The sequence below is a fragment of the Sapajus apella genome, unplaced genomic scaffold (genome assembly GCF_009761245.1).
Source record: "Sapajus apella isolate SASKATOON/1434 unplaced genomic scaffold, GSC_monkey_1.0 scaffold42, whole genome shotgun sequence".
Taxonomy (NCBI): Eukaryota; Metazoa; Chordata; class Mammalia; order Primates; family Cebidae; genus Sapajus; species Sapajus apella.
In genome coordinates this window covers 14991514-15016761 of record NW_022436982.1, presented here as the reverse complement: position 1 = coordinate 15016761, position 25248 = coordinate 14991514, and the positions used below count along the sequence as shown (strand labels likewise).

The following is a 25248-nucleotide window of genomic DNA, read 5'->3' as shown; positions in this document are numbered from 1 at the left end:
CAAGGGAGTCACAGTGAGAATCTACAGCTGCAGAAGCCTGAAAATGATTTACAAAAAGTGTTAAATCATTAAAAAAATTGTCTGACAAAGTATTAGTGCTTAAACATTAGTGGCCGTTATGACTTTAGATCTGAGGGAATCATTTGATCAATCTCTTCCTTCTACAGCAGACATTCTGACATGTAGCTCTCAGTGGAACGGGGGGAAGAGAGAAGGAAGTAAAAATATGAGATGTTGTTCCTTGCCAACTGTCCGCTGCCATATCTCTTACATTTAGGCATGTACTTAGCATTGGCTGGGATTGGCAGAGTCTAGTGTGGTAAAATTCTTGGAGGCTGGTACTACAGCTTTCAAAAGCTTCTTGGGGAAAAAAAAGAAAAAGATGATATCTGTGGCTTGGATTTTATAGAATAAAAATGAAGAAAGGTCTTTGAGTGAAAAAAAAATTGTCTGAAAATATACACTTCTTGTCGTAGACCCCCACTGTACACATGACTATAAACATTGTTCCCTATGTAAATAAAAAAGAAAACGTGTAATAAGAGATTTGAAAAGTCTGGACATTTCCTTCCCAACAGATATTAAAGGCAATGTCTTTAAGACATTATACTGAAAAGACTATCGTATTTTAAAGACAAGATCACTGTCTCCACAGGGTTTTTAAAAATTAAAAAACTACATAGCTGTATTAAAGCTCTTACTTTGTACAATAATAATGACCTTAAATTTCTTTTAAAAAAATTGCAATAAGCTACAAGTATCAAAGAAGTGAAGTTATCTAGAGTAGTCTGTAGAGGAGCTCTTTGGACCTTCTTTTATTATGCTAAAATAGTAGTGCTTTTAAGATTTACATTATTGTACTCTCCAATACAAAGTTTGGGGCATGTTGAAGTATACAATACACAATTTTCATACCTGCACAACATTGATGGATGAAGACTGTCTCTTAGCAGTAATGCTAGATGTAGCCTGTGGTTTTACCAGCTGCATACTCTAGGACTATTATGTAAGTAAAAATCTCTCTTGTGACACTGGAAAGTGATTAGAATGTGCAAACCGATAGTAGCTTTCATCCTCCTCTTAAAGGGTACCACCACAGGAAAGTCCGTTTAAGATGTTGGTAGGTTTAACACAGTTGGAATGCTGGCACTATTGAATTGGGCAACAGTTCTTCAGACCTAGCTCAGAGCTGCAATGCATTTAGTATATTAAAGCAGCTGACATGACAACTTTTTGCAAGCCTTGCCAGGCACTGGAGTTTTTCTGTTAATTTGCTGCACTAGGTCATAAAAGATCTCATTAAAATTTATTTTTGATTTTGCAGAAGATTCTAAGAATGCAGAGTTGTTCCATTGTCTGGCTAGATTTTGACCTTGTTTCTTCCCTACAACTCTTTCATCTTCCAAGTGACAATTATTACCAACAAGAATCATTGGAACATCATCAGTGTCTTTAACTGGAAGAATCTGTTCTCTCAGGTCTTGTAAATCTTTAAATGTGGACTGTGCTGTGATGGAATAAACTAACGCAAAGCCTTGTCCATTTTTCATGTACAAATCCCTCATTGCTGTAAATCGTCCCGTTCCTGCAGTATCCCAGATTTCTAGCGTATGCTGCATCTACTTCAATTTGCTTTCTATAAGAATCTTCTGTCATAGGATCATATTTTTCAACAAAAATTCCTTAAAACAAATTGTGCAGTCAAAGCAGACTTTCTAATGCCTCCTGAGCCAAGAACGGCTAGCTTATACCACACGGGATGCAAACTCAAAGCCTAGTACCTCTCACGCTGTCACCATCCCTTCAGCCCCGTGCTCCCTCTGGGTCACTGCTCTTGCCCTGGCCCTGACAGGAGGTCCTGCCGCTGCTGCGCTCCCGCTCCAGCTGGTTTACACGCCTGACTCTGGGCAAGGTTTGGCGGTGTCCAGAAAACCCTACGTTCTATCAAGAAGGAGTTCACAAAGTGGAAACACAGGTCACATCACTCACACACCTTCACACACACACACACACCTGATGCCATTACTTTCAGCTAAAGCATGAGACAAGCCCATGGTCACTTCCTGCCTCAGGATTTCATAAGGTTTTCAACACTGAATAAAGCCAAAATATGTTTTATTTTACAGTCTCATTTAGAATCTCTTGAATACTATCAAACAGGTAAATGAGCTAAAAATTTAAGCTCTAAGATAACCACAGCTCTAGATTCTGTATGGAATAGAAAGCTACATTCAGTAACTTCTCATCACTGCCTTAATAATGCCAGACTATTCCAGTGGGAAGTATCAGTGATTATATCAAGAATTTCTCATGAAGTGTTTGGCTGTGTCATCATACCATGAATTTTAGATGGCTCATCCCAGCTGCAACCAAGAGAACACCCTGCAGTCAGCATTACAGAATATGATGGAATTACTTGAATGTGTAATAGAAATTTCAAATGCTCCACCCTGAACTGGCCATATTTAAATTAAATTTTGAAGCTCATAAACAATTTAGGAAAAAAGAAAATATAAAAGGTAGCATCCCAGCCACAGGGTGAATACTGATTCACTTTTTATTTATTTATTTATTTTCGAGTTGGAGTTTTCCTCTTGTTGCCCAGGCTGGAGTGCAATGGTGCAATCTCGGCTCACTGCAACCTCCACCTCCCAAGTTTAAGCAATTCTCCTGCCTCAGTTTCCCAAGTAGCTGGGATGACAGGTTTGCACCACCACACCTAGCTAATTTTGTATTTTTAGTAGAAACGGGATTTCACTATGTTGGCCAGGCTGGTCTCAAATGCCTGACCTCAGGTCGTCCACCCACCAAGGCCTTCCAAAGTGCTCGGATTCCAGGCACAAGCCACTGCACCTGGTCTTGTGATTCATTTTTTTTTTTTTTTAATGTTTGATTTCTCAGACTTAAGGAAGAAGGGTAATTTGGACTCTGGTTGAGTCACTTTTTAAATGATGGTCTTCCTAAATGACCTAGATCAGTGTCATATCAACCTAGGAGGCATTAGCCGACAATTGAACTGATGACTTCTTGGAGAAACACAGGGTGTGTAGGAGGAGAGCAGCATGACGGGTCAACTGTACTATACTAGGTACTATCTGATGAAGCAGTGCAAAAAATAAAGCAAGGCAATATGTGTGTATTTATATATATTACTAATTACATGGATAGTCCCAGACTCTGCTATAACTATAATGTCCAGCTATAGATAGATATCTTTAAATGTAAGTATCTTTATATACACAGCTATGTGTGGCTGAAGGCAAATTAGTGAAACTGTCCTGTCTCACCTCTTTGCTTAAACTGAACTCTTCTGAAATGATTCCAGACAAATGCCTAAAGATCTTTAGGGAAGCAGATATGACAGCCTCTTAGTATTTTTTAAATATTAAGGCTATCAGTCAGCGCTAAGGGCACAGCCATCCTAAGCTTTACCACTTATAGCTGTGTGACCTTAAGCGGGTCTTTTAACCCTTCCCAGCCTCAGTTTTCTTATCTGTAAAATGGGGATTAAAGATAGTGCTTTCTTTGTGCAGTTGTTGAGAGGACTGAATGATGCATGCCAAACTGTTAGCCTTGGTACTTGGTTAATAATGGGCATCCTGTAAACGTTTGCTATTGTTATTATAGTAGGGCACCAAAATGAAATGTCTGGGCATTAAATTGCTCATTTAAATGTTTTCACAAGGGGGCCAGGTGTAATGGCTCATGCCTGTAATCCCAGCACTTTGGGAAGCTGAGGCATGCAGATCACTTAAGGTCAGGAGTTTGAGACCAGCCTGACCAACGTGGTGAAACCCCCATCTCTACTAAAAATACAAAAATTAGCCAGGTGTGGTGGCGCATGCCTGTAATCCCAGCTACTCAGGAGGCTGAAACAGGAGAATCACTTGAACTGGGGAGGCAGAGTTTGCAGTGAGCCAAGGTCACGCCACTACGCTCCCGCCTGGATGACAAAGCAAGACTTCATCTTGAAAAAAAATTAAAAATACAATGAAATAAAAAATAAATGTCCCCACAAGGGTCCTGAAGAAAACTTGCAGGTAGCTTTGTGCCAGTCACTGCTCAAACTCCTATCTCACGAGCACTGAGTCAGGGCACGCAGGCATCACTGCGAAGGCTGTTTTCCACAGCTGCGGTTATCATGCATCTTATTCTCTTTCTTTGTTCCAGCTTCCAAGGCTGCCCTAGATCACAAAAGAAACGAACCAGAATCAGAAGGAAACCAGCAAAGACTGGAGTCCTAGATTCAAGGCCTCAAGAGCCCAGCAGTTTACAATATTCTGGATCTAAAACATGCCCTTGGGCCTCCCTTCCAAATGCAACAATCTCCTATTGACTAAAATATAAGATGTGAAGGTCTTGGGCCCCTTTTTGGTCACCCTGTGCTCCTTGTGCATTGAATTATCATGTTCCAGCATTGGTGGCTATAGCCTGGTGGCATTTATTAAGCATTTCAAGAGTCTAGATAGCAGCCCCTCTTCTGTGGGGGAGCTGCCCTTCTCAAGGAGCTTGCTCACAGAGGCCACAGCTTATGAGTACTTTCTCCAAGCTCAGTGATGCTTGACAAGATTGGCAGTCCTGGGCTTTAAACTGCCATCTCTGACATGCAGCGAGAGTCCTGCAGATCATAGCGACCTCCCACCAGCTGCCTTGTCCACACTTCATCACCCCCACACACATGCCCACTTTGCACTCTGGCCTGACAGAGTGATTTGTACACAGGTGTCCAGGAGGCGGTGGTGAGCTGCTTGAACAAACAGACTCGGGAGCCTGCTGATGAGAACCTGTGCGTGACCAGCCGCCGGCCCCCACAGCTCCTGAAATCCTGCAATTTGGATCCCTGCCCAGCAAGGTAAGGGATATGTGGCCTGCCCTACTTTCCAGGGGCATGCACAGAACTGGGTGCATCCTTCAGTGGGCAAGACTGAAATACTTATTGTTACTTGATGTTTTGAAAACCAATTAGCATCAGTTCTAACTTTTAGTCAAATCCACTTAAGCTTAATTGAAACCAGGGCTTTGGAATTCCAGCCCAATCAATGGTCATTGCCAGAGTCTGGAATATACCGTGCATTGACATGAGCCTGTGGCAAGGCTGGTATATGTGTGTGCCACGCAGTTGCTTTCTCCCAAAGGGAACATGAGCTGACCACGGACGTCATGGGCTCTGCCACCTTTTAGCCTGTGTCCTAAGCACTCACACTATAGTAATGAACTGGTCTGTGAATTGCAGAATAGAAGGACCTGAAGCATCTGGGTGGTACAGCTGATCCACTGTGAAATCTATATGCAAACACCATGCAGATTCATTAGAGCAGGCTCCGGGGGTGTGTGTGCCATTCCACATGCATAAAATCAATTAGAGCATTTCATTGTTCAGCCCTCCCTGGGTCTCATTATTACCCAATCTTGAGTCACAGCCTTGATTGAGTTAAGCAATCCAATCACTGCTTCAGTCCATACAATTTTATGGTGTCTTGAGAAACTTGCCTTTTAGATATTTATTTTTCGAGCAAACCTCATCTATAGTTCTGGCTTGGAAGGGAGATCTTTAAGAACCAAAGCCAGACTTTCAAATCTGCTGATGGAATGAAGAAATGTTGCCGAATAGGGTCAGATCCTTGATGAAAAGGGGAATGCTGATTCTGAATGATAGTTTTTCTGCCAAGTGTGTCACCTAAGAAGCAGTTAATACCTGTATTGCTTTCAGGCATTAACCATAGTTTGCTGGTCACACTGATGCACTGCTTGTATTATTTCTCAGCTGGCTAGATTCCTTTCTTTGGGTCTTGGAGGATACAGATCATAGTCCTCCTCCAATCAGATGGAGGCACATCCCATGGTGACACTTCTCCTGCTAGTCACCAGAGTTGTTCTGTATAATGATCTGAATGGTGGACCTGGGCATCCCCTCTTCAAATACAGAAGGGGGCAACTAGTGCCGTCTTCTCCAAGGCAACCAGAAAAATCAGTCAGCCACTGCTTTGGAGAAGCACGCCACCCATGAGAACAGCGGTTAGCAAGATAAGAGTCCAAGTCAGGTCCATTACATGAAAACCTGAGTAGCCTTTCTCTATCTCTGTCCCACCTGGTTCCACATCTCTATCCCAACTCCACAGCTCTCTAGTTGTTGAGCCTAAGACTAAGTGCGTGGCAAGGGGCACAAACTTTTCTATTTGACTATAGTCCCGTCATCTAGGAAGAGGCAGTGTCGATTCAGCATGGACAGCCTGCAAGGTTCTTGGTTAAGCCACCAAGAGGCCTGGTTTCTCATCCTCCTGTCACCAGCTAGCTCTGTGGCCCAGGGCTAGGAGTCTGCCCTTTATGTTTCCACATCTGCAAAGTGAACTAGTTGTATATGATGATCTGAGGTCACCATGACCTGCTCACATGTCCCGTGATTCTTTGTTTTGTAGGCGGAAGCATTAAACAGCTACTCCTAGTGCTGTGTGCTGATCATTGCTGTAATTTCTGTTCTGCTTATTTGTCGTTATTTGAAAAACTTGCAAAATGGTCTTTCTAACTGCATTCCCATGTTGTAAAAATGCCCAAATGCTGAGGCAGTGCCGAGGAGTTGGTGCCTGGGACTTGCTGAAAACTGCTGGTACTCGTGGTTTCCAAACCCTTCTTTAAGCAGCAAAAGGAATAGGACATGAGATGTTACTTCTCATTCTCAAAGTACTAACTATGGTTAAGTTAGATAAGGTTAGGTTATCCTGTGACCTTTTTGTTGACTCACAGACAAGGACTGTTGTTGAGCTTAATGTTGCTGCATTTGCTCCAGATAAACTCAGTTCTCTGATTTCTCACCAGCCAATGTCAAGCCAACAGGTAAGACCTCTCACTGGGCACAGCCAGGAGTTTCTTGGGTTACCCATACGCATTTGAACATTTGTAGAATGTTGCTAATTACAGTAATAAAGGGGCCAAAGTATAATGGCCTGATCTCATCCAAGAGTCAAAATAGATTTTCACCGTAAAGGTCATCAATGTATAGAGGTGCCTTTCCTGTGAAATATCTCAGTCTGACGTCAGAGAAAAATCTCCCTTCCCTTCTCCTGGTGTTCAATATATACAGAAGAGAAAACATGTTTCGTAGGAGCATAATAGTGTGTTGTTTTCCCACATAACCCACAAGCTCTGTTCTGTTGAGAGCAATTTAGATCTTTAATTCACAATTCTTATTCCACATGGTTCAGTGTTCCCTGTACATTGTTGTGTGTCTTCTGATGGGATGCAAGTTTCTAGGCTGTGTCCTTTGGGCTCTTAGTCTGTGCTGCTATGCATGTGTTTAAAGAAATACCATAGCATTTTCTGTGGGGCATAACGACATTTCAAGTCTTGGTCACTGGGCCTTTGTCTCTAAGAGGTCACCCCCTGGTTAAGATAAACAGCTTTCCCAGGCAGTTGTTAGGCTCACTGAACACCGGTTAGGAAGCCCCTTTTTTTCCTGTATGTGGTCAGAGTTATGAGATCACATGGAGAATACCAGAGGTCCCAGAGGGCAAGTCCAATCTGTGTAGGCAGGCTTTCTAAGATTAAACTTGGCTTCTCTTGACTCTGTGTGATGGCAAAGTTTGTATCAGAAGCACATGCCTAACTTTCACCGGGTTTAGGCAGATACATCCTCATACCTGGTTATTCACCACGGGAAGATGTTTTCTCGAGCTGAAGGTATTCTGACTGTTCCAATTTGTGTGTGTGCATGTAGTGCCTACATTTTTTTAGAACACTTTAAAAAATAGTCATTTTCTGTTTGAAGAGTCCTAGATTTTAAAGTTCTTGCTATCAGCTTTATGTCTGAATCCTCCATTCTATATTTCTGACACCTAGCATAATGTCTGACACTTAGCGAGTGATTAAGTGTTTATTATATAAATAAGTATGAAGTACCAGGGACAAATTTATAAGTAGCAATGTGTGGACCATATTATCAATGACAACTGGGAAGACCTCAATGCTTTCTCTCCTCTGCATCCTCCTTATCCCTTCTCTCCCACCTTCCAGATGTCGTTGATCTTTCCTTAAGCTTAAGGCTTTAAATATCAACATAAAACATAAAGATCCTCAGGGTTGAACCTTTTATGTTATCATGCATGTATGGCAAACTATCCCCCAAGTAAGGAGACAAAGACAGGCTTGAATGGAAGAGAGGCACAGGTGGAGGCTGAGTAAGTTATAGGCATTACCCCGGGAGGAGTATGATTGTCGGGAAAGATGGAAAGTAGTATATGGAAGACAGATGTTAATCCCTTCACAACTTTGCTTAAGATTGACCATAAGAAATTAGGACCATTTTTGGTTGTGAGCTGCCAATGAGAATTTTTCATCAAAGTTATTGAGTAATTCATGTGTCCAGAAGTTATACCATCCACCCAGTCCTTCAGTGGGAAAACCAGCTCAAGGGAGAAATAGCCAAAAAGGACCTAAGATTGGTCATTAAAAAAGAAGTCAGCCTCCTGTTCCTAATAAGGAAGTTTTCCATGTTATAGTTATACAAGGAATACATGAATATTCTCATTCTTTAAAACTGAAGCTCAGCAGAAGTAATAAAAGATAAAAATAAAGGTACACACTCCCCTTTCATTACTATATTCTTCAGCTTCAGTTTCTTCTTTTTTTTTTTTTTTGAGACGGAGTTTCACTCTTGTTACCCAGGCTGGAGTGCAATGGCGCGATCTCGGCTCACCGCAACCTCCGCCTCCTGGGTTCAGGCAATTCTCTTGCCTCAGCCTCCTGAGTAGCTGGGATTACAGGCACATGCCACCATGCCCAGCTGATTTTTTGTATTTTTAGCAGAGACGGGGTTTCACCATGTTGACCAGGATGGTCTTGATCTCTTGACCTCGTGATCTACCCGCCTCGGCCTCCCAAAGTGCTGGGATTACAGGCGTGAGCCACCGTGCCCAGCCCAGTTTCTTCTTATACCCAGAAATAGCCATGGTTAATGCTTTGCTACATACACTTCCAGATATTTTTCTATGAATTTATATGCATATAAGAACATATACAAATAGTTATGGCTTTTTCCCTTTATAAATGGGATCTTACTGTGTATATTGTTGGGAAACTTGATTTTGTTACTTAATATTATGCACTAAAGATCTTTTACATCCCTGAGACACCAAAATTAAATGACCAACACATTGATGTAGACCTGCTCTGTCACTTTCAACTATCTGACCTTCAAGAGGCCATACACCTTTTGAATCCTCAGTTTTCTCCTCTCTAAAATAGGAATGCAGTAGGCACTCAGAAAAAATCATTTCCTTCTCCTTTCTTTTCATTTTTGGTGAGAAATACTTCTAGTTTAAACGAAAACATGATTTTTAAAAAATTTAGGCCTTAAATTTAATTAGATGTTTTTATTTAACTAAAGTCTTAATAATTAAGCTTTAGGCTGGGCGCGGTAGCTCACGCCTGTAATCCCAGTACTTTGGGAGGCCAAGGCAGATGGACCGCTTGAGATCAGGAGTTCAAGATCAGCCTGGACAACCTGGCAAAACCCTGTCTCTATAAAAAATACAAAAATTAGCTGGGTGTGTGGAGGGGTGTGCCTGTAGTCATAGCTACTTGGGAGGCTAGGATGGGAGGATACTGAACCCAGGGAGATCAAGTCTTCAGTGAGCTGCAATCACACCATTACACTCCAGCCTGAGTGACAGAGTGAGAGACCGTGTTTCAAAAAAAAAAAAATTAAGCTTTAGCAACTGTCTCCCTGGTTTACAATAGCACTGACATGAGCAGCCCAAGGAAAAGCAGAAAGTACTACCTTTTAAAAAAAAGTATATGACTGTTATTAATTATAAGCATTTGATAGCCTCACCAGTGTGTGTTGAAAAGATTTGGTAAATGTATGTGGAGGAGGGGAATGAAGTAAGCAATGAAAGCCAGATGGCTGAAAATGAAGGAAATTCCAAGCAATTTCTGCAGCTTTGTTCTAGCATACTTTTTAAACTAAACTTTTATTTCTATGCAACAGAGAAGAGCTGAGTGGTACGGAATAGATAAACAGGGAAGGGGGAAAAAAGCTCATAATTCCAGGAACAGTACTTGGTTTCTGCCTTCCTCCTACCCAGCCCCAGTCTCTTTTCTCAGACCAGCAAGAGCTGTAAACGAAGCTTGAGAATCCCTATTTGAGAGGAGAGAGCTAAGAAACATGTCTGCAAGGTCAGAGTCTTCTCTTTAAAAGCATACTTCAGAATGCCTATTTTATTATGCACTAACAAAACCCATGCATACTAGCAGCAAATGATTTCCAATTTCAAAGTTTCTTTTATATTAGCTTACAATGGCTACAGCAGAAGGTGCTGCCTTTTAACGCAATCATATTTTAATTTATTTGATGGAGGTTTCAAAGCTTTGCAGGCCCCCTCCCTCTGACAACTTGTTTTAAAGGTTACCATTTCAACATGCTCTTGAAATATTGGTTTATCTTCTGCCGCACTCCTGAATTTCCATCTGTTGCCTTTTGGCTCTGTCCACACTAACTTTGAGATACTTAAAGCAAAAGTGCGCCAGAGATCACTGGCATCCACAGAAATTGAGTCCATATCCAGGTGCCTTTGGAGAGTTAATGCTGTTACTGCTGTCATCCCCCTTGGTAAATACAGATGTATCTCATACTGCCCCTCTCTTTTCTTCCTTTGATGGATAGGAACCTGCCACAGCCTATTCCTTAATCTTTTGGCCTGACGGGGCCAATGGGAGTCTCTTTTGTTTCTCTAGCGGGACTGTATTGGCCCAGTGATCACAACTGTCCCCAACAGCATTTTGACATCAACAAGGTCATATGTCTATTTGCTTCAGGGCTAAAATCTTCATTTTTCCTAAAGATATTCCTTTCCATGATCACACATGGAAAAGGAATATCTTTACATCTCCTATTACATCAACCTCCAACCTGTGTGGAATGAGCTTTAATGATTTTAGAAATTGCTTTATAGCTGGGCGCAGTGGCTCCCACCTGTAGTCCCAGCACTTTGGGAGGCCGAGGCAGATGGATCACCTGAGGTCAGGAGTTCGAGACCAGCCCGGCCAACATGGCAAAACCATGTCTCTACTAAAAATACAAAAATTAGCCAGGTGCGGTGGTATGTGCCTGTAATCCCAGCTACTCAGGAGGCTGAGGCAGAAGAGCCGCTTGAACCTGGGAGGCAGAGGTTGCAGTGAGCCAAGATCATGCCATTGCACTCCAGACTGGGCAAGAGAGTGAGACTCTGTCTATAAATAAATAAATAAATAAAAATTGCCTTGCATACATAGATTTAGTTGCTGCATGAGTTTGGGGTGAAAATCAAGGGATTAAATCTACCTTCCCATCATGTCACCTGAAACCATATATGATATGACTCATTCTAAAAAGATAGAAGCATTGGCATTAGGAAAAATCCATGCAATTACATCCTGAGAGGGAAACTTTTCTGGTTTCTTAATATCTATGTAATTGGACTGCGCTTCAGACCACATAATTCTGCCTAGACTCTAGGAAACATCTATATATAGACCATTGGTTAAAGTTAACTTTCTGCACAAATATTAAAGCAGATAGTGTTTTGCATCCCAATTCAGCAAAAAGAAAAATAAAATAAATATGTAACAAGCATCTTTGTGTCTGCTTGTATTTGGTTGTCTGGGATGACTAGAAGACAAGACCCTGTCCTAAAGGAGTTACCAGTTAAAAGATGATTTCAACACAGTACCTTCTGTGAATAGGGCAAGCACAGGGTTTAATGGAAGCTTGAGGCTGAGAGAAGGCTTCCTGGAGGAGGCAGTGCCTCCTGTGCTGAATGGTAAGGCATAAGTAGGAGTTATCCAAGTGAGGGAAGAAGATGCTGCAGGCAAGTGGAAAACCATGAGCACAAAATGAAGGACAAAAAGTGGAAGCCAGCGTTAGAGACTAGACAGAAGCCAGAGCCAGGAGAGCCCAGTATGCCAAGTTAAGTTGTTCAGACTTTATGTCCTATGGGCAATGAAGAGCCATTGAAGGGTATTAGGCAGGGGTGTGGAACTGTCAGATTTGCTTGGAGAAGGAGGACTCTGGTACTCATCCAAGAAAGCTAAACTGGTAATGGTGGTTAGCGTTTATGGTAGCCATCTTTCCTTTTTCTCTATATGTAGAGTCACAAATAAATAGTGTGCTCTGTGTAATCTAAACCATAACATTTTCTCATTGAAAAACTAATGCCCTCCAGTCCCAGGTATGTTCACATTTTGTTTGCTCTCACAATGAACCCAGTGTGTGTTGACTTGGCATAGTCACCTGGCAGGAGTAGGATAGACCCCCAAGGAGGGGTGTCAGGGCATCAGGAGCGGTCAGCTCTCTGATCCCTGGTAGCCCTTCCAGCTCTAATATTCTGTGATTCTTTGAAGGTAATGATACTTATCCACAGAAATGAAGCTTTTCAACAAAGAAGGAAAAATTAAATTCTAATCAGAAAACTACCCTGAGTCAAATTTAAGTCCCAAAGACAAAGCACCTCTATTAGTTAAAAAACAGGAACTGGCTTTAACTATAAAGAGCTACAAGGAGGCTGCAGGGAGCAAGACTTACATGGCCATAAGAAAAATGTAGGTGAAAGCATTTGGGCAGCAAGGATGGTTCAACATTGAAGCGCTGAATGTTTTAATAATGCCTTAATGGTGTTTGTTCATGTGTAAAGGGATACAAAATATCCTGATTCCTTCCATTTAGAATGTTGTAATGCCCTTTAAGATAACTAGACTTTCTTTTCATTCCGTCTCCAGCGAACAAATGTCTATTGAATGCCTGCTTTGTGCCAAGCATTCTGTGGGAGATACAGTAAGGAACAAGACCCACTTTGTTCCCTGTGGCAGCCAAAGCCAGAGTTTGCGAATGATCCTGGAGGGGTCACTCTATTTTCTAAATCTTGGATGCCTTAAGTGCTGCTCTTCTTAAGATACTTAATACTTAATAACTTAAACCTCCTGAGTTCTTTACCACACCAACAGCTGATGTATCTGTACCAGTCATCAACCTCACTGTTCATAAGCACCATGAATATGGAATTATCTCCACCAGCTAGCTTTCTCCTGTGGATATGGTGATGAAACACTGGAATTTTATGGTTCAAAACCTTCCAGCTTACAAATCAATCAACAGTACCTGAGTGGAGTCTCCCAAAATAAATATTTTTTTTATTTTTTTAAGTTTTTGCCTTTCCCTACAATCTAGTGTTTCTAAAGTCCTAAAGTAACAATTTAAGAGCAAGCTATAGTTTGGCTGATGCTTTGAAATGATGATTATTGCCGCCTAAGTGTACAAGATGCCTTCTTTAGAAACTTTGAGCAGAAGGGCTCATGAGCAATTTGATGAGAAGAATTTTTCTATTGACCTTAGAATTAGAAATATGCTATATAACCTTAAACTTGGAAAACAAAGTAGGAAAACGACTTGAGAAAGAGATAGAGAAAAAGAAATATTTAAGTGACATAAAAATGAGGGAGTGAAAAAGAGAATGCTCTGATTTGTAGCCAATAATTTGGCAGATACAGTTCAGGAACAGTTCATACTTCTGAAAATATTATTCCTGTCGTGATGCCAGCCAAGGTCAGGCAGTTCTTAGGTTATCTGCTGCAGTTGCAGAAAGATCTGTCACAAAGCAGAGCCTAGGCGGCTACCTTCTTCACAGTGAATCTTTTCTTCCTTCATTTATGTCTTTCCACTCCCTGTTTCTCTTCATCATTTTATCTAGTTATCTTTAGCTAGGCTGCAGTGCACTTTGGTGTTTATGTGAGGGACACAAGGAAACTGAAGGGAAGAATGATTATCACTGCATTAACACAGCTCCCAAACCTGTCAATGCTCATTGCCTTCTCATGAGGCTTCAGTTTTTACATGGGCAGTTACTGTCATTGAGGCCTAGACAGGCATGGATGTGGGCCATAGGCTGCATGCTAGAACAGCTGAAAGTGGTGCCTTCTCTGTAACTTACTGCCATTGACTCTGGTCACTGAGTGGGTAGACACAGACACCTTTTTGGCTGCCTAAAGGAGCTATTATATGATTCAAAGGTAGAAAGAGCCTTCTGCTCGAGTTGCTTAGAGCGTGACACTTATTCCACTATTAGTGATGCTGTTAAATACCAAGCTGTGACTTACTTTGATCATGCGTATGCCTCTGGAAGACATGCTGATTGTCATCTCAGCATGGTGTTTCTTTTTTTTTTTTTTTTTTAAGCAGATATTATTTTTCCTAAATGGAGAAACCTGGGTAATTTTTAAGAATGGGGAAGCTTCAGGAAGACAAGACCAAGAGGAAGCTTGGCAATGCCAAAGCTAAATATTCCCCGCCAGGAGTAGAGATACTGCCTGGAAAAAAAAAGAAACATCAGAGGGTTTTAAGATCAGACAGACGGTGGCTTTCTCGCTTGCTTTGTAGCATGGTCTGGTGTATTAGGCTGTTCTCACATTGCTATAAAAAAGTACCTGAGACTGGGTAATTTATAAACAGAAGAGGCACTGGGTGTGGTGACTCATGTCTGTAATCCCAGCACTTTGGGAGACTGAGGTGGGAGGATCACTTGAGCCCAGGAGCTTGAGACCAGGCTGGGCAACATTATCAAACCACGTCTCCACAAAAAATACAAAAGTTAGCCAGCCATAGTGGCATGCACCTGTTGTCCCAGCTACTCAGGAGGCCGAGGTAGAAGGATCATTTGAGCTCAAAAGGTCGAGGCTGCCGTGAGCTGTAATTGTACCACACAGTCGTGCCACTCAAAAAGAAAAAGAAAAGAAGGAGGTGAAATTGGCTTACAGTTCTGCAAGCCGTACAGGAAGTATGGCAGCATCTGCTTTTGGGGAGGCCTCAGGAAGTTTCCAATCATAGTGGAAGGCAAAGCCGGGGGAGGCACTTCATATGGCGAAAGCAAGAGCAAGAGGGCGAGTGGGGAGGTGCCACATACTTTTCAACCACCAGCTGTCACAGGAACTCACTATCTTGAGGACAGTATCAACAGGATGGTACTAAACCATTCATGAGAAGCCACCCCTATCATCCAACCACCTCCCACCAGGCCCCATCTCCAACATTAGGGATTATAGTTCCAGTAGATTTGGGCAGGACAAACTACATCAGCTGGCTACATTACCTCTCTGACTCAGTTATCCTTAGCTGTAAAACAAAGATAATTATCCCAACCACGGAGCAGAGTTGGTAAGGATGATCGCATACGTAAAGGATTCAGCTAGTTCCTACCTCATATAATAGGCAATGAAATAAACAGGGATCTGCCAACGCTCCTAGTTCTCTATACAGGAAACCACGTGATATAGACCTTCATAATTATTTTCTACTCACGGAGTTTATTCTGAAATTTTCTTCACACACTAGCATGGGGCAGGGTAAAGAGAGGCGATGGATAGAACCTAACTTCAAGCCAGCTTTCTGTACAGTCCACGCCAGATCTCTGAGGCAGTTTGACAACAGGAAGCAGGACAGCTGGTCCTCGTGGGGTCAACCAAGTGCTGAGAAAGGAGTACTTGTTGGGACATTCCATTTAACGTTAACACCTAATCCTAATGGTACTTAGGTGTGTTTTCTAAGGACCATTATGAGATGACAATGTGTAGCAGGGGAGACCAAGTCCAAAGGGTCCTTAAAAAGTTAATATCCTGACCCAGCATGGTGGCTAACGCCTGTAATTCCAGCACTTTGGGAGGCCGAAGTGAGTGGATCACCTGAGGTCAGGAGATCGAGATCATCCTGGCCAACACAGTGAAACCCCATCTCTACTAAAACTATAAAAACTTAGCCAGGCATGGTGGCAGGCACCTGTAATCCCAGCTACTCAGGAGACTGAGGCAGGAGAATGGCTTGAACTCAGGAGATGGAGATTGCAGTGAGCTAAGATCGCGCCGTTGCACGTCAGCCTGGCAACAGAATGAGACTCCATCTAAAAAATAAAAAAATAAAAAAAAGCTGATAAACTGTATGACATGACTGAAGGGAGGAAGGCCCTTGGACAAGAGGTGTGATCCTGAAATGAGCCGCTGTGTCCTGATGGCCAGAAAGGCCTAGAATAAGGAAGAAATCAGGAAGCTTCTATGAATTTTGTTATTCTAGCCAGTTGTCTCCTCTAATATTTATGGGAGGGAAGAAGAAGAAAGTGAGAAAGGAAAGAAGGAGCAAAGAGAGTAAAGAAAAGAAAAGAAGAAAAGAGGAAAAGCCAAGTCCTGGTAGACATAAGGTACAGGGCAGCTTGCCCCCATATCCTTGCTGACCATCACAGGTCATCTTTGAGCAAGATATGGTTTCCCTAGTAGCTTCTGTTTATTAAGCACTTACAATATGCAAGGCACTGTGCCCATCACTTTATATACATTATTTTGTTTAATCTTCCCCACAATTTCATGAGGAGGATTCCATTCCTATCCTAACTTTACAGCTGAGGAAGCAGAATCTTTAGTGAGATACGTTGTAACTAGCCAGTGGCAAGTCCGAATTTGGAACAAGGTATGTTTAATTCCAAAGCAGTTACTGAGAACTTGAGGCTGTCTGTCCCTCTATCACTGTGTTTATAGCTCCATCCATCACCCCATCTGTCTCTCACAATGGACCGTGCTGCAAGCATGGGAATGACCACAGCGTAAAGAACCGACTCTAGCCTCATAGCAGCTTACAACCTAGTAAACATCACAAGTTAAGGTCTGCTTTCTTCATCTCTATCGGATAACCTTCATCTTATACTCTGAGTTACCAAGAGTAGAAGTAGACTCTTGGTGAAAGTGAGCATTTGAAGGACAGACTCAAAAATTCCTTAGAGTACAGACTTCTCAGGACAGAGCCCAACACTTGGGAAATGAAGCATGCTAAAAGAGGAGTCTAATAGACCAAAGTGAATGTCTTCAAATCCACCACTGAGTTATTAAGCAAAAGTCTCATTTCCTTAAAAAAAAAAAATACAAAGAAATAACACATGCAGAGATGCATCCTTTGCTTATAGAGCTGGAAGAAGTTGGAAGCTGTCTTGGAGCTTTGTATCTTCGCTCTGCCACTGACCTAGCATATGCTTCACGGGTGCTTGTGCATGTTGTAAATTACCAATACCACCATCCCTCCAGACGCACACAGTCTCCGCCCCCCACCCTGCCCGCTTCTCTTTCCCCAGAGAAACCTGGGTCCTTGCCTCCTTTTCTGTGCCACTCTCTTTCTGACTTTCCTAGCACCTGTTCCTCTCTCCCCCAAAGACTTATTCTTAGTCACCTTGCCTTTTGACCACCCAAATTCCCAGCTGACCCTTCTTGGTCACTGGTACAGGATATAGTCTTCTCACTTCTTTCACCTCTTTTTCTCCCACTCTCCACTGCCCCCACCCCCACTCATTCAACTGAACTCAGCTAAGAATTAGGAATACAAAACTACCTAAACTGATTCAAACTAAGGTGTAAATGACTGATTTCCATCCCTTCATTCCAACTGTGAGAGCATGGGCTTAGGAGTCCCACAAATCGAGGTTAAAACCCAGTTCATGTAATATGCTAGCTCTTTGGCTTTGGGCGGGTTGTTGAACTTCTCAGAGCTTCAGTTTCTTCCTCTGTAACCCATAGAGAGTGATTGTGAGGGCATGTGTGTGGCTTTTAGCACAGTGCCTAGCTCATACTAAGCACTCTGTGAATGGTAATGGCTATTAGTTTTGGGTTTTGTAGGGTTTTTTATGTATCTTTGTAAGAAGCTGTCCTTGATTGGAAGATGTAGGTGATTTGGGTACACTTTAGAAAATTGTGTTGTCACCTTTTTTTTCCTGAAGAAAAGACAGGCTCTGTTATAGAGGAAAGGGGCTGCGCAGTCTAGACCGAGAATGCTCAGCCTTCATTACCTCCTCCTGTTAGCGCTAATCCTTGGGAGGATGAGCATTTTCTACTGGTGAAGAGAAAATTCAGCACAGTTCAGCAAACATTTATGAAATTCTTACGTGTCATAGGTTCTGGAGAAACAATAAAGCCTAGGACGTAGACCCTGGTCCAGGCACTAACAGCTTGTTAGGAAATCAGTATGCAAACAGATTGTTACAAGGTAGAGTCATGATGGCCATGTTAACGATATCAACCGTGTCTTATGGGAACGCAGACATGATTGATTCACCTAATCTGGATTAGAGAAGGTGACCTTGAGGAGGTAACCACTGAGCTGAATCTCTTATTCTTAGAACTGGTAAAGTATTTTTTCTTAAAAATCGAATTCAACATATTATTGATATACTACTTAGACATTCCCCCAGGGTCCCAATCCAGGCTTTTTAAGTGACCTCAGGGCCAATATGTGCCCTGCCTCTGTCTTTCAGTCTTCCAGGTGAGCCTAAAATTGCTTGATTCCACTGTATAAGAGTATCTCTAGTTACTCTCAATGACAAGGAAGCTGATAAGATTTTTTTTTCCTGAAACCACAAAATGCAATAATCATTATGCCAACTGTTAAAAATGGATCAAACTAATTTACTGTAGGTTTTACCAAACCTCTGTCCCTATGGACAACACTGGAACTTGAAGCCTAACAATTTATCTACAGCTTCCATGTGTTCTTCAAGGTACCATGCTGCCTCAGACACAGCTTATGGCTCAGGACATATAAGAGAGAGACCTAGACGACAGGGCAGCATATTTATGTTGCATTTCAGATAATGGTGAAAAACTGTGGCAGACAGAGGACCACGTGGTTCCCACAGTCCCAATGACTTGCTGTCTTCCTCAGCTATAAACTCAAGAACTCTTGGGTTAAAATGTTTTGTAAAGTTCTCCAACTTCTGTGAAATAGGTGTTACATAAGCACAAGGAGCTGAATTATCGCACTCTCCTTACTCCTTCTTTTAAGGCATCCCTTCATCCCTTGCCACGTGAGATATTTCAGACAGTTTGTTTTCAGAGACCCACTATCTGATCTGTTTTGCTTATTGTGCAGATGTCATTGGAAGATTTGCTTCACACAGAGAAACAGCAGTGCTACACAGATATCTCAGATGGGAAATGGGCATTCAAGTTGTTTTGAAATTTGAAGAGTAAAAGTGTCAGTAATATACTCTGGCATCAGTAAAACTCCACATGTCAAACGTGGGTTTCTCCTTTATTACAGTCAAAAGTGTAATTGGAAGGACACTACAGATCATTACTGAACGTGCTCAAGATGCTCTTTGAGAAATCAGATTACATTATTATTATTTTTTTTTGAGACAGGGTCTTGTTCTGTTGCCCAGGCTGGAATGCAGTGATATAATCATGGCTCACTGCAGCCTCAACCTCCTGGGTACATAAGGCTTATGTAACTGATGCACTTGCTGGGGAAATTCCCTTGCATTTAAAAAAAAAATCTCTGTAGGTGGGCAACAGACCGCCATCTCCTTTTATCATAGTTTTCCTGCCTCAACTCTCCCTAGACTAGCATGCCTACAAAAATCAGAGAATGTGATGACCACAGTTTGTCCAATGTTAAGTTTCCTCAGGCTGTAGAAAACCACAGAAGGAAATTGATACAAGCAAGATATTTATTGTTGTGAAGCCACCACAACTAGACTATTTAGCAATGCTCCTTTCATGAGAAAATGATGCCCAAATTCTAATATGGAGGAGAGGCTGATACGGAGCTAGATCTCCCTCACAAGATGCACCCCACTGTTTCCAGTTTGACTTTGTGGCTTTTAGGGGTTAGGGAGCATAAATGGTAGGCCGCCTGTTTTGCAAGTGAGGGGAGACAGTAAGGTGACAGTTTTGGGGCCAGGAATGCTTCATTTCTCTCTTCTTTTTTGTGTGTTACCTGCTAGGTACTACCATAGGCCTTGGGAAGGCACATCCCAGGCACACCTAGAAACACCTTATGTGAAAATGGACACTGTCAGGCATTTTATCTTTAATTTAATAGAAATTAAATTAAAGATAACTGACCCATGGTGGAGTGAAGTGAAACCACATATGGGCTGGATTGAACCTTCCTTGATCTAGAAAAGCAAAAGTGCTGTTTTCTAGCTTACCCTTGTATAACTAACTCCTCCAAGAGCGTAGCTCTGCATGACAAGGCTGGCAAGAGGTAGACTGCTTTTTACTGCGCACGGTCTTACTGCCGTTATGTGTTTATATGTGTGTAGAAAGTGGTCCTGTGGATTATATTCCTTTCTCTTAACATATTCAAAAATAGTGTGCTGAAGTCTGATATACTTGAAGATAATATCTTGCTACATTATTTCATTCTCAAGTGTGTAAAATTCTCTTTCCATGGTTTCTCTGTGCAGAGGTAAACTCTAAATGGAAGCCTACCCCAACATTTATACCAGTCCCATAAAAGTGTAATTATTTGCTACTTACCATATTTTGGGAGCTCCCAAACCTTCCCCTGTGAACAGACTAGTATGTGAAATAGGTGCATTTTCTGAATATCAAATGTATCCTCTTGTCCACATAGAACTCTCCCTGCCTGAAAGGCCAATTAAAAAGGTGAAGTACAAGGAAGACATCCACTCCAGAGCCCAATGCCCATGCCAAATAATATGGATGGATCACATCACTTCACCAGTGAGTCCGCGATCTTCAGGTGGCCTTGGGATTCCCTCAGTTCTGGTGATTGAGGGATCACAGTCACATGAAGAACTTGGTGCACGTCAAACTCTCATCTCTTCTCAAGGCGTTATTAGTGCTATTAGTCCTATCGATACCAAAAGATCATATGGCTTCATTCTTTACATTCCAAAAAGCCAGAATGGTAAGAAGTTTAGCTGACAGATGTGTCTAGACACTAAAGATATGACAAATGAGTCTCCCTTAGTGACTGGGCTTGTAGAATCCTGGAATGTAATTCAGTTAAATTCTCCCATTTTTCTGTGAGAAAAGAGAGGCCAAAGTTATTGAGCAAGTTGCCTAAATAGGCACTGGCTGGCAAAGCTCAAAGCCTAGAAAGTAATGTTTTCCAATTTTATGCCCAGTGTTTGTCATAAACCAGAAGAACCAAGAACTACGTTAGTGAATTGGAATGTAGTATCTAGAGCCAGACTTCCTGAGTTCAAATCTTGACTCCAACCACGTACTGACTGTGTCCTTGAACAAGTCACTTAACCCCTCTCTGTCCTCATTTGCTTATCTTTAAGATAACGGTTTTTAAAAGTACCTACCTCTTAGGAGTTTTGTGCAGATAAATGAACATATGTAAAGCATTTATGTAAGTTCCTGGTTAAGAATAATTTCTATATTAGAGTGTTTCAGTTGCCAAAAATTCACTAAGAGTTGGACTCAGGTGACAGAATAGGGGACCCAGATGGCCACTAGACATCATATATTTTTCACTAAGATAAGAAAGGATTTTCTTAAAACCCTGCTGTGAGAAGTTTCTGTGTTTCTCTGTATCTTAGTCTTTAAAACTATGGAAATGAATTGAGTATGATATGCACAGCTAAGAAAATACCAATTACCCCAAGTAAAAATCTTTTAAGCTTTCCTAACATATGTATATCTAACAATAAGGAAAGCATTCCTTGCTATTTGAGAGTAAAGAGTAGAGGGTAAGGGGTCAAGTGGACAATGAGAGCAGGAAAGAAAGATGGTTGCATTCACAGAGCTTGAGGACTTTTCTAGTAAGTTAGTATAAATGAATGAGAGTCAAGAAATAGGAATTCAGCTGACCTCCACATGGCATGGGGTAAAAACACTCTCCATGTTTTTTTTTACAAGTTGTATGGAATCCAGTACAGCCATACCTAACGCCTAGCAAGCACCCAATAACTACCGGAAGTCTTATTCAGAATTTAGTTGCTGGGTTGCCCCACTGTTTCTGTTTTCCTGGCTGGAAAAATAGATAATATGCTCTGAGGATCAGAGGGCAACTGGAAAATTTTCCGTGGCCTAGAGAATGTGAGGCTGCATGAAGCAAAACAGTGAAATATTGTAAATGTGGGAAGCATGCAAAATTAAATAGACAAATAGTTACTCTAACTTGGGTATAGCAATAGCAATAATTCCAAGGATAAGCAAAAAGGCACTCCAAAGACCAATTCTTTCTATTTTTCTCTCGTGTATGAGAAATAATAATATCACAACAATGACAACAACAATGGTGGCAGGTACCGCATAATATTTTGTTTTCAACACCTGTGCAAGCTAGAGGCTAGCAGAGGAAAACATAGTTAAGAACTCTGGAGTCAGACTACTCAGGGCCAATCTTGAATCTCTTACAACTAGCTATGTGAACTCAGTCAAGTTACTTCAATTGCCCTAAATATATACTGGTATAATGGTCGTACCTAGATTTTAGGGCTGCCATGAGGATTAGTGCATGTGAAGGTCTTATAGCAGTACCTAGCACATAGCAAGCACCCAGTAACTACTGGAAGCTATTATTGTAATTACTGTTGTCGTTGCCCTTATTTTATAGATAAACGAGTTGGCATTCAAAGAGGGTAACTTTCCCAAGGTCATAAAACACAGATGGAAGTAGATGGTTTGTTGAAATTCAAAGTTCTGGGCCAGTCTGATTCTTGACATCATGCTCACATGTCTCCTACTTAGTAAACACAACTTAGGGATTTAGGCCAATTCATCAGTTCTATCAGATCCAAATGTGTTTAAAAATAGTGTCCCAGGGATAAAAGTCCTAGCAATAAATGAGAATCATGGATAATCAAAAACAAATGAGGGATTTAATAAGCCAATATAAATCCTAATATGAGTTTCAATTCATTCAGGCTTCAGCCTGATAATAATCCCTTAACTCGCCCTGTGTTAACAAAACATCAAAGACTAAAACGTGCATTCTACGTGAAGAGATCTTTGAACCTAACTTGAAAAATCAGTTGAGGTCATTTTTGTGTGGTCATATGTAAAAACATTTGTGGAAGGCCTCATTCTCTCTCCCCAAGTCAACACCCTTCAGGGATAGAAAGTACGTGGGCTGCTATTCCCCATATCCTGTAAATAGAACATCTGTGTGAGTAGGAAGCTTGTGCAAACAGTAGGCACTGCCCGCAGGAGTGTGTATGTGTGTGCATCATGCATAGACATGTATGTCAATGCCTCTGTGTATATGTGTGTCCACGTCTAATATCTGTGTGTGTGTGTGTGTGTGTGTGTGTGTGTGTGTGTCTCCCCGACACTAAGGGAATTAATCATCCCTGCATCAATAGCTAGCTGCTTCCTCTCCTGTCTTTTCACATGTCAAACTCCTGAGACAGAGACAGGGAGATCTCTCCAGGGGAAATGGCTTCATCTTTTGCATTCCTCTGCCAAGCCAGGCTTGAATTGGTTTCACAGTCTGCTTAAGCAGGACAGAGGGTCCATGTGAAGCATCATGTCACCCTGTGCTGTGTCCTGCCAACCTTCTCACTGAAGCTGGCAAATCTAAGGACAGGCAGAAAAGGAGCTTGCTGGCCATTCCAGCAGTCAGCAGATTAGGGGAGGCCAAGGAGCATAATCCATAGGCTGTGAGCTTGAAAGGTAGTGAGCTGAAGTCACCCTCGTCATTAAGGGTTTCGCTACCCAGAGCACTTCTGCTTCCCAATCTTCCCCAACCCCCACCCACCCCTTTGTAATTACATCAAGGAAAGAAGAGAGGAACAAGAACTAGAGTTTTCCAAGGATTTACTAGGCTTTCTACTCAATGTTCTTTCCTTTTTTTTTTTTTTTTTTTGAGACAAGTCTCCCTCTATCGCCCAGGCTGGTGTGGCTTGATCTCAGCTCACTGCAGCCTCCACGTCCTGGGTTCCAGCAATTCTCCTGTCTCAGCCTCCTGGGTAGCTGGGATTATAGGCACACACCACCATGCCTGGCTAATTTTTGTATTTTTAGTGGAGACTGGGTTTCACCATGATGGCCAGGCTGATCTTGAACTCCTGACCTCAGGTGATCTGCTCACCTTGGCCTCCCAAAGTCCTGGGATTACAGGTGTGAGCCACCATGCCCAGCCTCAATGTTCTTTCTAGCCCTGAACATGGGAATTTCAAAATCCCAGTTCCCTGAATGCTTCATGGAAGCATTCTTATACCTCATTCTGCCTGAAATACCTTCTTTTTACTTCTGCCTTTGCCTGGTTGCTGCTTATTGACCTGTCAAGACTCAGCCCACATATCCTCAACTCTAGGAAGCCTTTGATGATGCTACCTCATTCCTCTCAACTCCCAATCTATGATTCTGTCGTAGATTGTGCTTATCTGCTTTGTAGACTAGAGTGTGTTCCCCCAGGAAGTAGGATTGAGGTCTGACTCATTTACTGCTCTGTCCCCTCACATAGAGCCTGGCACACAAAAAGTGCTTAATAAATACTAATTTAATGGATAAATAAACGAATAGCATTTGTTACAGTATCTTATAGTTGTCTCTATAAAACCCTTAAAATCAAGAGTATTTTTGAAAATTTCTATGACCCAATCATTGAGCATAATTCTCAGTACATACTAGGTTTTCAACAAGTAACTGCATGAATACAAGTACACATACATATGTGGGTGGCTGAATAGATGGGTAGAATTAAAAATAAAGTCTGTAAAACTACAGACAATTATCATGAAAGGAAAGAAGAGGCAGAATCTTATAGAAGATAATGGGCTCAAAACTGTGGATCCTGACATAAAGAGTGGCCTTCCCAGGCATTTCACTTGTAGGAAAAAAACTCCTGAATATAACTGTCCAGAAATATTTCTATTTGCAGTGTAAATAGATGGATTAAAAACTACTCACAAGAACTAACTCAAGGGAATGTATTAATCTGCTGGGGCTACCATAACAAACCGGGCGGCTAGTGTCTGAAATCGAAGGGTGGACAGAGCAATGGTCCCTCTAAAACCAGAAGTAGGGGCCTTCCTTGCCTCTTCCTCATTTCTGATGGTCTGCCAGCAATCTCTGGCATCTGTCAGGTTATGAATATGTCTTTCTAATCCTCCTTTGCATGGCCGTCTTCCCCTCTGTGAATCTATGAATTTGCTTCTAGCTTTTCTGGTCTAGGGTGTTCTCCATGTTCCTACTTCAAGATCAAGGTCTGATTCAAGCCCTTCTTCCAGCAGCATTGCCTTCACCATCTCAACTCATTCAACTCTACCCTCCTTGCAATTTTATTGGATTTATTGCCATTTACATTCTGCAATACTTACTACATAGCTGTTTTAAGTAGAGTGCTACAGCGTCTTATCTGACGCACAATCGTCTTCTCCTCTGTGTATGTCTGTCATGGTGTCCAGATTTCCCCTTTTCATAAGGATACCATTCCTGTTGGATTAGGATCCAGCTTAGTGATCTCATTTTAACGTAATTATCTCTGTGAAGAAC

At 41.8% G+C, this 25248-nt stretch overlaps 2 protein-coding genes across 2 annotated transcripts in view; one reads left to right on the top strand and one right to left on the bottom strand.

Annotated features, from left to right (window-relative positions):
• The window catches only part of ADAMTSL1 (ADAMTS like 1), a 423754-nt gene that overhangs the window by 230952 nt on the left and 167554 nt on the right, over positions 1–25248 (top strand). The window contains 1 exon segment of the mRNA XM_032300230.1: positions 4723–4852. Coding sequence (XP_032156121.1) covers positions 4723–4852 — 130 coding nt within the window.
• Positions 1084–1782, bottom strand: LOC116566170 (ras-related protein Rap-1b-like protein). Its single transcript, XM_032300231.1, has one exon. It carries the CDS (start codon positions 1617–1619, stop codon positions 1209–1211), a length of 411 nt encoding a protein of 136 aa, XP_032156122.1. The 5' UTR covers positions 1620–1782; the 3' UTR covers positions 1084–1208.